Consider the following 15,752-nt stretch of genomic DNA (forward strand, 5'->3'; position numbering starts at 1 on the left):
AAATGTGTATTTTCAGTCTGAGTTCCTTTCATATATTTTAATTCAAAGCTTCTGCTTTGTGAAAATTTGGCTACTTTTCAAACTTTTACAGAAATGCAAACTAAATATTCTGTGCACTAAACTACATCTCCCCTTAATACATGTGCTAGACTGTGCAGTATGACACTGGGAGTCCACCTGTATTCCAAAAAAGGTCTGAAGTATTAAAGGACTCTATTATATGGCAGCTACGGATGGATCTAGATCCATGGTTAGTACTCTGAGGATCCAAGATGTTCGAAGCTCTAGATGAACTGCTGCTTTCCTATACTCTGTCCAGTTCCTAATGACTGAATTAAATCTTTGGATACAGGACATTTACTTTTTCCTACATTTTTTTTTAACTTCTTCAAAGCATGTTCACTTAATATTTCAGTGAGCGCAAGACTCTGAGGGACTAAATCTAATCATCAAGCAGCAGAATTGGTTTTGAACTGTCCAACATTTAATTGCCCATAATTAACCTGTCTGCATAATAATTTGTAAGTTCAGCTGCTTGGATTGCACTCTTTGTAGATGAAACAGCAAATTGGCTTAATCAGAATATAAGGTTAGAAGGCAGACATTCACTATCAAGTTCACAAACACTTAATTCAAGTTCGGTAAATTAATAGGCAGCAAAAGTGGTATCACAACCCTTGTCAGTGGGACCTATGCTAACTTGTACTCAGTCTTTACTCTGGTAACAATGACCTTTTGCTCTCTGTAAGAGAAAGGTAAAAAGAATACCTTTATTTCACATTAGGCATCCTGTAAAATAAATAATCTACCCCACTGGATACTTCTTATCACTTGCTTAACTATGGAGTGGTGGAAGCAGGAGCTGGTGTGTCCAGAGGTAGAGACAGCATATGTGGGAGTTTCTACATGGTAGTGGCTTTACCCAGCTGCAGGACTAAAATGGTAGAGGAAGAATGGGGGCAGGGGAGGCCCCTCCACACATTCTAACCACTTACCTTGCACTAGTAGGAATCCTTCTATTGCCTGCCTGTTGGATAGTTAAAAAAAGGATAACTAACATTCTCACCCGACTTTCAAACAAATGAACAAACCTGGCTAGAAAGGAGGCTTGGTATGTGAATATGGCTCCTTACGTAACCCTACTCTGTGTCTCTAATTGTGAGCCCTTCCCTCCCTTCCAGTGGAACACTGTCTCAAAATAAAAATCACAACTTGCTTGGAACCACATGCTATTGGTGCATCCTATTTTTAGGCTGCTTTCATTATTTTATTTTTTTATACAGATACATATACATTGCTAGAATCAAAGCAAAAATATTAATGGGCAGGTACTACACAACTAAAGTGAAACAAAACAAAACAAACAAAAGAACCAACAAATGAAAACAACAGCTATAAACTTTCAAGGCCAAAAGATAAGATTTAAGGGCAACACCTGTTGAGGAAGGAAAAGAAGGAATATAAAGTTTCTAGAGAGGTATTTATAATGCAAGTCTAATGCCAGCTTTTTAATAATAAAAAAGAGAAGTGCTTTACTATACACTGACTAGCACATATAATGCTTAATTTGGAAAGAAAAATTAACAAAGTTCCTTGGGCCAGCAGCAGATATGGTGTGTCCATTGCCGGCAACAGACACAACACCGGAACAGAAAAACCCAAATCCCAGGGCAAAAGTATTCACAGAAGTAATGGCTGAAGGCTTCAGAATTTGACAGGCAAGGTTTAATCACAAGTGCTACACTTTGTACAATGTTATTTATGGCTCTGCCTGAAATTTTACAGCTGTAACAGTAACTAAATAAGACAAAGTTCATATTTTAGTGTCAATTACATGTTAGATATTTAGTTATAAACCCCTTTTTCTTGAAACAAAGGGCTTACCTCTCATTAAAGTGTTGAGATGTTTGAAATGGATGTCATGCCCATTAAGTATATTGGCGGTTCTCAATTAACTCTAGGTTGGTCGTGTGACTATTAATGAATTTTAATAGAAGTCTAATGGCCAAAGGCCAAAACTACATTCAAACCCTGCTAATATATCCAGGCAGATAGGAAATTCCAACGCACACACATACACACACATATACACACACATACATGCTAAAACTCAAACTAAAAACCTCCCAAAGGAACTGCTTTGTTTGTAGACTTCAATTTGAAGTAGATACTAAGGGCAAGAATAGACCAGTTAAAATTCACCTGAAAATCCTTTCCCCATCATCAAATGTGCTAAAATACGGCTGTCAGCTTAGCATCTCTTCATGTATGTTATGTATAGATGTTTTTCTTTCCAAATGGGATATTTCAGATATTTAAATAGTAAGTGGCCAGAAGACAAGAGTTATACTTGCTGCAAAGTTTACAGTCCACCTCGGCCTAAAGAAAAGACCGTGCTTATTTCACTAATAACTCTCCATTGATAGGATATTCGAGGCCACCTCATCACCACTGCATAAAGCTGCTTAAAAAAAATTTGCTGCTAGCACAATCTGGTTGTCAAAGCTTCATTATACATTTTACTGTACAAATGTTTTTCAGATGATTTTTTTTTAAAACAAGAAACTCCGCTATAACAGAAACTCAGGTTAGAGTTTTTAATGATGGTGCTTTCTCCATCTCTTCTTTATTAAGTGTGGTTATCTCCAATAGTAAACAAGCTGATATCATGAATGCTGTTACTGAATGACTTATGTATGATGTTATCTACAGTTCTCAAACTGCAACAATACAGACTGGAACTTTTAAACAGTCTGTTCATCATCTATGCCATGAATGTTTAAATATAATATATATTTAATATGAAAAAGCTAAAGCACAAGTGCTTTCTCCCACCCCTAATTCTGTTTTGGGCCCTCACAGATTCGGAATGCATTCTTATCCACCCTTTTTCACAAAGTCAGGAGAGCTCAGGAAATATAAAGTCAAAAATATACAAATCTTTGTTGTTATTATAATAAGATTTTTTCCATGAATGAAATTACCAAGGACCATGAACTTGGAAAAAGAAAATCAAAAGGAATTTACAGCAATTATTTATCTTCAAAGTTCAAAACTGGTCACTTCACAGAAAGACTTCAGGGTTTGTTGAAATTTTTCTTCTAAAAAGTCATTCTGTAGTGGAGTTTTCTAGGAAAAATAAAACAGCTTTTAATAACTGGCCCGCTGGTGTGAGAGCTACCGTGGAATAAATTAGCACAAAAATGGAAAAAAAGTCTTATAACTGTTCACTGTTACAGACATAATCAACAAGGTCAGTCACTCTTAAAAGCTCATCTTCCTCTTCTTCTGGTGCCCCTGCCTCCTGCCCACCATTTGTCCCATTGGGGGCCAGGCTTGCACTGGCTGTGCTGTTGTCCTTGGGGGTCTGAGGCTTCTCAGCTGGCTTGCCAATTAAGTTCTCAATGGCTTTGCCAGGACTCTGTCCATTGGTGGAAGGCAAGTCCACTAAGCTATAGTCCAAAGGGCTCCCCACCTTGCCTACATTTTCAAAGTCCTCTTCCTCATCGCTGTCTATCCGATAGGGCTTCTTGGTGCTCTCCTGTTCTGCGGGCAGGACCCTGGGCTGGCTGTCATGGGCAGGCTGATCTGCATCTCCATGAGCATTGTCACAACTCTCCTCCTCGTCTGTCTCAATCCGGTGTAGCCGTTTTCGAGATGGTTTGCCTTCTTCTTCCTCATCTGCTTCTGAATACTCATCTGTGCTTCGACCTCGCTTGCGAACTGACCGCTTTGATTCTTTAGCTAGCTCATCATCTTCAGAGTTCTTGGACATATAGCTCTCTAGAATAAACAGCACATTTAAGCCATCGACATAGTGAACCATAACAGATTTACAAATAATTTTCCTTTTCCTCCCCATATTCACCCCATATCCTGCTTGCGGACTTGCCCATGTATCCTATTTCCCTCCAATAACTGGCCTGATTTCTCTATCCTCTCGGGCCTGTTAACAATCCACAGAATGATCCATAGTGTGTTTTTTTTTCTTCATAGTGTGTTTTTTAACTAAGATTTTAGGAAAGAGCAAAATCCCATTTCTGAGAAAACATACAGGATAATCCTTCAATTAGATGAAGATAGGGTGGTCACAAACTGAGAAACTCCTATCCACTAACCCTCCAATTATGGAATCATGTATACAGACTGATAAGGAAAAGATTAAACTGAGCACCCAACTCTGGGCATCTGAAACAGTGCACTAACCCCTAACCCATATTATTAAATGTCCTTCCTTCGCAGTCTTTCAATGTCTTCTTGTTGTCTGTATTTACATCTGGGTGGTCTCACCTAATCTCACGGCTTGGCATCTATATGCTGATGACCTTGTTCTAGGCCACCCCTAAATTCCAGACTCATGTATCAACAACCCGCCAACCCAACAACTATGCTGGGATTTCTAAACAGGCATATCAAACCTGGTATGTCCCAAACCAAGGTCCTACACTTCTGACTCAAACCTGCACTGCTCTGGTCTCCCTGGTCTGAGTTACTGGCAACTCTAATGTTCTCATCACTTAGTCATATTTTGATTGTTTTCTTTCTCCCATCTAACCAAACAGTAAATCCTCTTTGTCTACCTTCAAAATACAGCCATCAGCTGACTGCGTTTCACCCCTTTACTACCACTGTCCTAGTCTCACCCACCATCACTTCTTACTGGGCCTGTTTCAGTGGGTTCCCAATAGGTCTCCTAGATTCTGCCCTTCTCCCCTTAAATTTATTCATAACACAGCTACCACAGCAAATTAAAATATAAGTCAGATCATATCACTGCTCTGCTTAAACTCCTCCAATTATTTCTCTTCTCACAGAGAATAAACTCCAAAGTTTATACTATACAACGGCCTACTGTGCTATCCCATATGATAGTCAGTAATCACGTGTAGCTATTATAAATTTAAATGACTTAAAATTAAGTACAAATGAAAAATTCAGCTCCTCAGTCATACCAGTCACACTGCAGGTGCTCAAGAGCCACATGAGGCTAGTGGCTACTATCCTCAACAGCACAGACAGAGCATATTTCCATCACCACAGAAATTTCAACCGGATGGCACAGTTCATCAGTTTGGCAATTTGCTTGTTTTGTTTTTTCTAAAAGGGCAAGCCCTACAGTCTCCATTATAAATACTCAACTTCATGCAAAAGAAGCCACAGGCAATATGTAAGAAACAATGAGCGTGGCTGGTCCAATAAAACTTGATTTACAAAGTATTTACACAAACAGGTGGCTGTAGTTGTGGACTACTGTCTTCGTGTTGGGACCCCTGCTGATCTCTGTATCATCTCACGCAATTCTTTCTTTCAATCATTCTCCTTCAACCACCCTGGCCTCCTTTCTCTCCATTCCTGAACACGCCAGAACAAAGCTGCCTCCAAGGCTTCACGTTAGTTGCTCCATCTGCCTGTATCACTCTTGTTTCAGATAAATGCATGACACACACCACTATTATATCAGGTCTTTACTCAAATGTGGTCTTCTTAGTGAGGCGTTCCTGTGGATCCCAGCCACTCTTCCCAACCCAGCTCCTCTTTCTCCTTTATTCTTCCCCACAGCATTTACCCCCACCTAATACAGCATCTGTTCTACTTATTTATCTTGCTTATTATCTCTCCCCCTAATTAAAATAAGGGTTACGTATGGAGTTATAGATTTTTGGCTGTTCTGTTCACTGTTCCAGTCACAGTGCCTAGAATAGTGACCAGTGCAATAAGTATTTGTTTTTAATCGCTGAATTACTGAATTTGTTTATCTTTAATGACACATGAAGATAAATACACACAATCAGATGTTCATCTCCTTTCTTTAGTCTCCTATGTTCAACTATTTCTTCCCTTTCTTTCCTGGTTTGGGCTCAAACTTAACTGATAAGGATCTTTGAAATCTTCAAGACAGACAATAAATAATGGAGAATTATGTAAAGGTTAGAATCATTTAAAAGAACTGGAATAACCACAAGACTAAATGGATATCACGAATTCACATTTTAGAGCTTTTCCTATACTCCTGGCATGGAGCACAGCTCAAACTATTAAGAAATAAAACAACTGAAGCTCACACCTAAAACTATTAAGAAATAAAACCAACTGAAGCACACTGCCAAGTTGGAAAGAGACAGCAGGTCCCTGTATTTGCAACTGTTTAATTATCCGGGGCATAGGTTATCTCAAAATGCGGGCCATCAATAATAAGGGAGCAGAAGAATTCTTGCTCAGAACTTAATTTTCCAAGACTTGTCTATATCAATGAAGAATTATTACAGTGGAGACATTAAAAATTAGTATCTTATCAAGTATCATTTATTTTAACTGTAAAAGGGATCAGGCAAAAAATAATGGATTTTGTCTCAAAGATATCACTGCTTATTACTGAATTCTATGAAATGGTACAGAACCACAATCCTGAGTTTATAGCTTCTATTAATGCCGTGTCCAAACTTCTATAAACTGGAGATCTACTCCTTACCTTCACTCTCTGAGCTGGAAAGCCTACGCTTGTGAACTCGTCTGATTTCTTTTCCACGTCGTAAACTCTTCTGGGAACCATCACTTTCGGAATCTTCTTTGTAGTTAATCTGTCTTTTCTGGTTCCTCCTTGACCGCCTCCGCCGTGTTTCTACAAAATCATCACTAAAATCATCGCTAAAATCACTTTCTGTTCAAGGAAAAAGAAATAACAAAATGCAAATCTATTAATGAGAAATGTAATTAGCCTAGGTTATAAAAATGTAAAGCTCTTAGTAAGTAGGATTCAGTAATAACAAATTTATTTTTTAAAGATTTTATTTATTTATTTGATAGAGAGAGATCACAAGTAGGCAGAGAGGCAGGCAGAGAGAGAGGGGAGGAACAGCTCCCTGCTGAGCAGAGAGCCCGATGCGGGACTCGATCCCAGGACCCTGAGATCATGACCCGAGCCGAAGGCAGAGGCTTAACCCACTGAGCCACCCAGGCGCCCAGTAATAACAATTTTTAAGTTAATAATAATGGTTGTAAGTCTCCCTCTTTTTTTTTTTTACTTTACTTTTTACACTTGATCTTAGCCAAAAGGCCGAGAAGCGGTTCTCTTTTTTTTTAAGTAGGCTCCACACACAATATGGGGCTCAACCTCACAAGCCCAAGACCAATAGTCACATACTCTACTGACTGAGCCAGCCAGGCACCACTCACTCACTATAAGTCTCTTATTTTCCTCTTAGTAGTATGAGTAAATGCGTAGGGGTCTTTAATCCCAAAGCTCACTAATGTTTCTTATTAGCAGTCAGTGTTTGAGAGTAGATGTTTTACATGATCTTTAGCTCATTCAACCTAAAGCTACCCAGAGAGCTACATGGCTACTCTTCTTGGTGACTATTTGGTTACTATTCTGCCTCAAAATAACTTGTTGTTCCCATGTGTACAGATGTCTGGTACAGTTGTACCTTCACAATGTATTGCACAGATTAAAATCTCTAATCCCAGAAAACTGAGAAACCTGTTTTAAAGAAGTATAGAGTTGGAGTTACAGTTCTGGCTTCCCCACAGAAATCAAATCTGCTAACTAGACTGTGAGGTAGCACACAGGGCTACTTCAGCTCTCAAAGTGTTGTTACATAGCACTATCCTTACCATCTCTGCATAGTAAACCAAAGACTATGACCTTGTGTTAGAGCAGTTTTTCAGGGGTGCTAACAAATTCCACTGAATTATCACATCCAGCTTTGAATGAATTTCAAAATCGCTCACCAACAGTCTGAAGGAGTCCCTACTGGCCAAATCTGGGAAAAACTGAGCCTACATAGTGGTGATAACATATTATATCCACAGACTAATAAAATAAGAATCCACAAGTATTTACTGATATAAAGAAATATATAGGGGAGAAGGGAAAGCACTTTCTTAAAGAACACCAAATAATAAATATAAAAGGTATGATAGGGGCGCCTGAGTGGCTCAGTGGGTTAAGCCTCTGCCTTCGGCTCGGGTCATGATCTCAGGGTCCTGGGATTGAGCCCCACATCAGGCTCTCTGCTCAGCGGGGAACCTGCTTCCTCTTCTGTCTCTGCCTGCCTCTCTGCATACTTGTGATCTCTATCTGTCAAATAAATAAATAAAATCTTAAAAAAAAAGGTATGATAGAGCCAGGAAATCATTAATGAATGCTAAAACTATGGATGAAACATCTGAAAAGAAATGGTATATATATAGTTTCAAAATGCCCTCCTACAAATTACTGTTAATTCTAAAGGGAAAAATATCGGAGACCTGGAGAACATATATTAGTTCTGTGATATTCCTGCTGAAAAATATATAATCTGAATCTAATCATAGTAAACAAAAAAAAAAAACCCTGACTGAGGGACATTTAACAAATTAACTAGTGTGTATTCTTCAAAAATGTCAGGATCAATAAAGACAAAGTTTGAGGAATATTTTATTTATTTATTTATTTATTTATTAAGGAATATTTTAGATTAAAGGAGACTAGAGACATGAATAAATGCAATGTGTACTCCTGGATTAGATCCTGGACCAGAAAAAAATTGATAGGACAATTTTGGGATACCTGATGAAATCTGAATGTACACTGTTAATCAGATAAAGTAAATATATCAATGTTTTATTTAATTATTTTTAAAGATTTTATTTATTTGTTTGAGAGAAAGAGAAAGAGAAAGAGAGAGAGAGCACGCACGAGCAAGGGGAGAGGAAGGGGCAGAGGGAGAGGGAGAAGCAAGACTCCCCAGCCAAGCAAGGAGCCTGATGTGGGACTTGGTCCCAGACTCTGAGAAAATGTCCTGAGCCAAAGGCAGATAACTTAACTGACTGAGCCACCCAGGCGCCCCTCAATGTTTTAAAATATCTGATTTTGATAATTCTACTATGGTTATATGATATATGAAACAAAAAAACCCATAAGCCCAGCCAGGTGAAGGATGTAATTACTCCTTCCTGGCTGTGACATTTCCTCAGTGAGAGGACAGCTACCTTTCTGCCAATCCTATCTGTTCTTTTAGGTGCTAGGCCTGTCACTATTTATTCAATTAATAGGGATAAATATAAAATATAAGAACATCAACTACTACTAATTTATAAAAACGAATGAATCACTCACTGATAGTGATCTAAGTGTTAGAAATAACTGGTAGGGACGCCTGGGTGGCTCAGTTGGTTAAGCAGCTGCCTTCGGCTCAGGTCATGATCCCGGCGTCCTGGGATCGAGTCCCACATAGGGCTCCTTGCTCCGCAGGGAGCCTGCTTCTCCCTCTGCCACTCTGTCTGCCTGTGCTCACTCTCTCTCTCTAGAAAAAAAAAAAAAAAAAAAAAAAAAAAAAAAAAAAAGAAATAACTGGTAAACCTTCTCTTTCCAACTGCTAGGTATCTGAGAAAAATGTTCTCAGCTTATGGAGAATGAGTCCAAAGAAACTCTATGAAGATAAAGTCTAGGGGCGCCTGGGTGGCTCAGTGGGTTAAAACCTCTGCCTTTGGCTCAAGTCATGATCCCAGGGTCCTGGGATCGAGTCCCGCATCGAGCTCTATGCTCGGCAGGGAGCCTGCTTCCTCCTCTCTCTGCCTGCCCCTCAGCCTACTTGTGATGTCTGTTTGTCAAATAAATAAATGAAACAATCTTTAACAACAACAATAACAACAAAAGATAAAGTCTAGGCAAGGAAACTTTGCACCAAAAGAATTCATTACAATCCTAAATGAATTTGGTATGCAGCTAACACACCTATCCATATTTATTTATTTATAGAAGATTTTATTTATTTGTCTGAGAGAGCAAGATAGCCAGCACAAGCAGGGAGAACAGCAGGCAGAGACAAAAGCAGGCTCCCTGCTAAACAAGGAGCCTGATGTGGGACTTGATCTCAGGACCCTGAGATCATGACCTGAGCCGAAGGCAGAGGCTTAACCAACTGACCCACCCAGCTGTCCCTATTTATTTATTTTTAAAATTTTATTTATCTGAGAGAGAGAGAGAACAAGAGAGAGCATGAGCAAGGAGGAGAGGGAGAAGCAGACTCACCGCTGAGCAGGCAGCCCAATGTAGGGCTCGATCCCAGGACCCTGGGATCACAACCCAAGCCAAAGGCGCAAGCTTAACCAACTAAGCCATCCACATGCCCCGTTATTTATTTTCTTAGATATGCTTTATGTGCTTTCTGTGAAAAACTTAGTTACTGGTGAGTCATGAGAATTCAAAGTTTTATCAGAAAGCTTGTATTACAAATGAATGGAATTTTATCTTTTTTTTTTTTTTTAAGATTTTATTTATTTGACAGGCAGAGATCACAAGCAGGCAGAGAGGCAGGCAGAGAGAGGGGGAAGCAGGCTCCCCGCTGAGCAGAGAGCCCGACGCGGGGCTCGATCCCAGGACCCCGGGATCATGACCCGAGCCGAAGGCAGAGGCCTAACCCGCTGAGCCACCCAGGCGCCCCATGGAATTTTATCTTAAGAACTTTTTTTTTTAAAGATTTTATTCATTTATTTGACAGAGAGAGAGAGATCTCAGGTAGGCAGAGAGGCAGGCAGAGAAGGGGGGAAGCAGGCTCCCCACCGAGCAGAAAGCCTGATGTGGGGCTCGATCCCTAGGACCCTGAGATCATGACCTGAGCCGAAGGCAGAGGCTTAACCCACTGAGTCACCCAGGTGTCCCTATATTCAGAACTCTTAACTCCAGAGGCCCCTGGGTGGCTCAGTGGGTTAAGCCTCTGCCTTCAGCTCAGGTCATGGTCTCAGGGTCCTGGGATCAAGCCCCACATCGGGATGTCTGCTCGGCAGGGAGCCTGCCTCTCTGCCTACTTATGATCCCCCTCTCTCTGTCAAATAAATAAAATCTTTAGGGAAAAAAAAAAAAAAAGAACTCTTAACTCCAGAAGTTCTGAGAATTGAGTTTGGTGTGATATGGGTACAAATTATTTTTACCAGAGTCTCTACTGTTCTCCTCAGACTCCTCCTCTTCATCATCATCAGAGTACTTTTTCTTTGGGGTCTTTCTTCGCAAACGCCTGCTTTGCCTCATTGGCCGGGAGGGATGTCGCCTCAGTCTCCGGCTACAGAAGTCAGTGTCGCTGTCATCATTAGACGGTGGGTCTTCCTCACTTTCATCTGGGTTTTCATCAGATACAACAAACTCATCTTGAGATCTGTCCAAGAAAAACCAGGTGAATTGTGATTCTGAGTTCAAATTCTAACAAGTCCAATGAATCAAGCAGTAATGGTTAATGTAAAACATCTGGATAATTCTATCAATTTGTCTGTTAATAAAATGGAGAAAGATCTTGCCATCTATTTTTCTCTTCAGAGAAGTTAAGAAGAAGAACCGATGCTGATTTTTGTACGTAAATTTCTTTGGCATCTTGGGATGTCCCCCACATGCCTTAAATTTAACATGTCCCAAAGAGAACTCATTATTTCCTAACCTATTCCTCCCTTCTGTTTCCAAGCCTTATTATTTAGAACTATTACCTATCCAGTAACTCAGACCAGACACCTGGTACTTTTCCTAATTTCTCCCATCTAATCAATCATTAGCTCCTCTCTGAGTCACCCTCTCTTTTTTTATTTTTTTTTTAAGATTTTATTTATTTATTTGAGAGAGAGAGAGAATGAGAGAGGGAGAGAGCATGAGAGGAGAGAGGTCAGTGGGAGAAGACTTACTACTGAGCAGGGAGCCCGATGTGGGACTCGATCCCAGGGCTCCAGGATCATGACCTGAGCCGAAGGCAGTCACTTAACCAACTGAGCCACCCAGGTGCCCTCTGAGTCACCCTCTTAAAGATATTATCCCCAACCTGATCCCTCTTCTGTCGGACACTCATCTCCCACCTAAACCACTACAGCAATTGCCCAGGGAGTCCCTCTAGTCTCTAGACTCATTTCCCCTCCAGATAGCGTCCAAATGAATGTCAGGATGAATTTTTCTGAAACATAAACCTAATTAGCCTGATGCTTAAAAACCCATCCATGGCCTTTTATCATCTTCAGGGTAAGAGTGCAAACTCCTGTGCATGACAAACAAATCGCTCCTTCATCTGGTTCCTTTTTATCTTTTAGCTGCATCTCCAGCTGGGCACTCTCTACTTCTTCCTCATATTCTTGCCACCCTGACATACCAGGAGCTTCCTAAATATTCCATGATGTCTTATGCCTTGCTGTCTTCAACACGTGACTGCTTGTAGGGTACCCTCTTTCTCATCCCACTGTAAAATCTCAAACTCACTGATTTGCCCAATTTTTCTTTCCTCAAATTTCAGATCAAGCTTTATTTCCACTCTAAGGCTTTCCTTGAACTCTCTAAATTTATCAAACTCTTCCTTTATACCCTAACCTAACTTAGGGTTAACTTTACCTACATTTTAGTAGCAATCACACAGAATGACTTTTTTGTGGTTTTCATGTTTGTTTCTCCCACTAACAATCTGAGAGGAGAAACTGCGGTATTGTTTCAACACTTGGTCTGCAGGAAAATCTTTCCCGATCTTCCATACTGGATTACCTGCCCCAACCCAAACCTCTGTGGGTCACCAGAGAATAGCACCTAATCACCTGTACTTTGTCTAATTCTCACATTTGACTAGGAACCTCTCAAGGACATGTTGGCGGAAGGTGGCATGGAGATGCACAGCAAATGAATGCTCGATTCCAGTTAATAAAATGTAAACACGATTTTGAATATTAAACGTATTGATCTAAAAAGAACCAAGATCCGTAGTCTTGAATCTGTTTTAAATAGCCTGAAAATAAAAAGAGATCATCCATGTGCACGAAGGACCAAAGCCCCGTCACAACCTGGCAGAGCTTCTCTGCAAGCCCCATTTAAGCCTGTATCTAGCGAATGGGATCTGCTGGCAAACCACGCACCCATCGCTGATCTTGAATTCATCCTCACTCTCTTCTTCATCCAGGTTGCTGTCACTGTCCAGATCATTTAGGCGCCGGCGTTTCTTCCGGCGTGCAGCAGCTGCCCTCTGGGGTCGTTTATTTTCTTTTCTTTCTTCATCCAAAATAGTAGAGATGTCTTTCCCACGGTGACCTGTGATGGTGGAGATATCTTTCCCTCGGCCAGCTCCTGAGTTCGGGGGTGGGAGGAGAGGGGGAGGTGCGATAAGGGGAATAAAGGGAGGAAGAGAGATGACAGTACGTTTATTAAAAGCTTTTCTTTAATATCTAGAGCTGTCCTTGTTCACGTTTAGGCTCATTTCCTTTTTTCCTAGAAATAAGCGGTTTTCTCACAACTTCAGCTGACAGAGTCAAGAGAATTTTTGCACATGTTTAGTCTACTAAGTGGAAGTTCACCACGTAAAGAACTTTTTAAAAAATTTGATATAATTTGCATACTATGTAACATTCACCCTTTTAAAGTGTATAGTTCAGAGGTTTTCAGTAGTCACAAAGTTGTACAACTATCATCACTAACAAATTCCAGAACATTTTCATCAACCTCAAGGGAAACCTCATACCTATTAACAATCACTCAAGAATCTCTTCTTCAAAGTTGTCTTTTGGACATGGATTTAGAAAGAGACCAATCCGTTTTAACTGTGTGTGCAGGACAGAAAAGATGAGAATCCTGCAGCAAAGCTGTCAATAAGGTACAGAGCCCTGGAAAAGCTGGTGAGTTCTTCAGACAGCCTACTTACTACTAATCCTCCTTAGAGGTTTCCTAAGTACAAATGGAAACCACAATGCTCCATACTAGAGCGCTGGTAATTCTCTATGTCATTCTCCTTTAAATTACCTTCAAATCCCTCTGTTTTTATGTCACCTGTTAAAGACTATGGAATGAATAAACTGATTTTTAAAAGGTTGATCTAAAGCAATCATTCAGATTCAGATTATCCATAATTTTTAAGATTCTGTATCTGTAGTGATATAAACATAAACAACAAGAAAGTTTAAGCGGGTTTTCTTTTTTTTTTTTTTTAAGATTTTATTTATTTATTTGACAGAGATCACAAGTAGGCAGAGAGGCAGGCAGAGAGGGTGGGGGGAAGCAGGCTCCCCGCCGAGCGGAGAACCCGACACGGGGCTCGATCCCAGGACCCTGAGATCATTACCTGAGCCAAAAGCAGAGGCTTCAACCCACTGAGCCACCCAGACGCCCCATAAGTGGATTTTCTATTTGGAAGCAGAAGTAAATTTTTTAATCTATAGAGGAACATTTACATTTTATATCAGGTCATAAAACTGCTTAAAAAATAATTAGTAAGATCTGAGTCTACCCATTGATACTATGTCCACAAATTAATTTGAATCTCAGACATTTAACATCAGTAGAGAATAAAAAAATATATATGCTTACTGCTCTAATCAGTGTTGTTTTTCTGTCTTTTTTTGAAAAGTAATCTCTATGCCCAACGTGGGGCATGAACTCACGACTCTGAGAGATCAAGAGTCACATGCTCTACTGACTGAGCCAGCCAGGTGCCCCTAATCAGGGCATTTTAAGTTAACTTATTGGCCAACTCATACGAAGAAGAGGGAATGATAAACACATACCTCCTCCATCAGCTTCTTTGATATCATCTTCTATAGCTTCATCGATTGCTTCATCAAATTCATCAAATCTAAAATATATACAACAATCACATCACAGCCTGGCCTGGTACATGAGTTAGGAGGAGTTGCCTCTGAAATGAAAAAGGCCTGAATATAAAAATGCTCTCTGCCACTTCGGGACTGTGTGACTTGGACTACATCAATTCACTCCTGTGAACCTGTTTCTTTTGTAAATTGGGATCTAACTCATTTTCGAAGATCATCTATACCAGGCATCAGCAACTATTTTGTACAGGGCCTGACAGGAACTCTTCTAGGCTCTGTAGACTCCACAGTCTCTGCCGCAGCCACACGGTCCCGTCACTGTGCCCCCGTGGAGAATGCAAGCGGACTTTATCCGTGGACACTGGGATTTGAATTTCATGTAACCGTCCTAAGATTTTCTTCTCTTGGTTCTTTTTTCAATCATTTATACAGATAAAAACCATCGCTAGGTCATAGGCTATGGCTATATAAACTGGTAGTGAGCCAGGACCTGCTCCACGGGCCACAGTTTGCCAACCTCTAACTACACAAATCACACAGTGAAGTAAGTTGAATTAGTGTTCCAGAAGTAATACGAAGTGTGAGAACTACATGATTACTGTCATCGGAGATGATTTACTATTATTACCAAAATCCATACATAGATGGTCAGAATTTTAGAACTAGGTAAAAGTACTTTTTCTCACAAAGGCCGTTGCCCCCAACTTAAACAAGACAAGTCTAGACGATCCTCAAGATTTCTTCACATACAAAACTTGCTAGACTTTAGACCTGAGGTGACCAAAAGGATAAAGTGGCTTGTCTAAAACTAAGCAAAATATGGTCATGAGTCACCTGTGGCTACCTATATTTAAATTAATTAAAACAAAAAATTCTGTTCCTCACCAGGTGGATTTTAAGTGCTCCACAGCTATGTATGGCTACAATTACCAGGCTAGAGAGCAAAGAAAGAGCACCTTTCCGTAAACATAGTAAACCACACTGGACAGTGCTGGATTAAAGGCAGACAATGGATTAACATCAAAGTTTAACAGCCAAATATTTTGTCTTTTCATAAGAAACTCATTATAGCTATGGATTTCCTCTCTAGGAAAAAAAAAATCCACACAAACATAAAATTTTATCTCTAACTTCAGAGAAGCCAGAAGTTTCAGGTTAAGAATTCTTCTACAACATAGTATTTAATGGCTATATAGTATCTATCTTATAGATGTATCATA

General features: G+C 40.0%; 1 protein-coding gene across 2 annotated transcripts in view; it reads right to left on the reverse strand.

Moving 5' to 3' along the window:
• Nucleotides 1-1,218: 1,218 nt before the first annotated feature.
• Nucleotides 1,219-15,752, reverse strand: part of RSF1 (remodeling and spacing factor 1) — a 158,649-nt gene continuing 144,115 nt past the window's right edge. For both annotated transcript variants that reach the window (XM_080814913.1, XM_080814912.1), the window contains exons 12-16: nucleotides 14,488-14,555; nucleotides 12,850-13,057; nucleotides 10,912-11,132; nucleotides 6,470-6,658; nucleotides 1,219-3,783 (exon numbers count right to left, since the gene is read on the reverse strand). In XM_080814913.1, coding sequence (XP_080671039.1) covers nucleotides 3,218-3,783; nucleotides 6,470-6,658; nucleotides 10,912-11,132; nucleotides 12,850-13,057; nucleotides 14,488-14,555 — 1,252 coding nt within the window. In that variant the 3' untranslated portion in view covers nucleotides 1,219-3,217. The remainder of the gene's footprint in view (nucleotides 3,784-6,469; nucleotides 6,659-10,911; nucleotides 11,133-12,849; nucleotides 13,058-14,487; nucleotides 14,556-15,752) is intronic.

Source organism: Martes martes (assembly GCF_963455335.1).
Source record: "Martes martes genome assembly, chromosome: 10".
Taxonomy (NCBI): Eukaryota; Metazoa; Chordata; class Mammalia; order Carnivora; family Mustelidae; genus Martes; species Martes martes.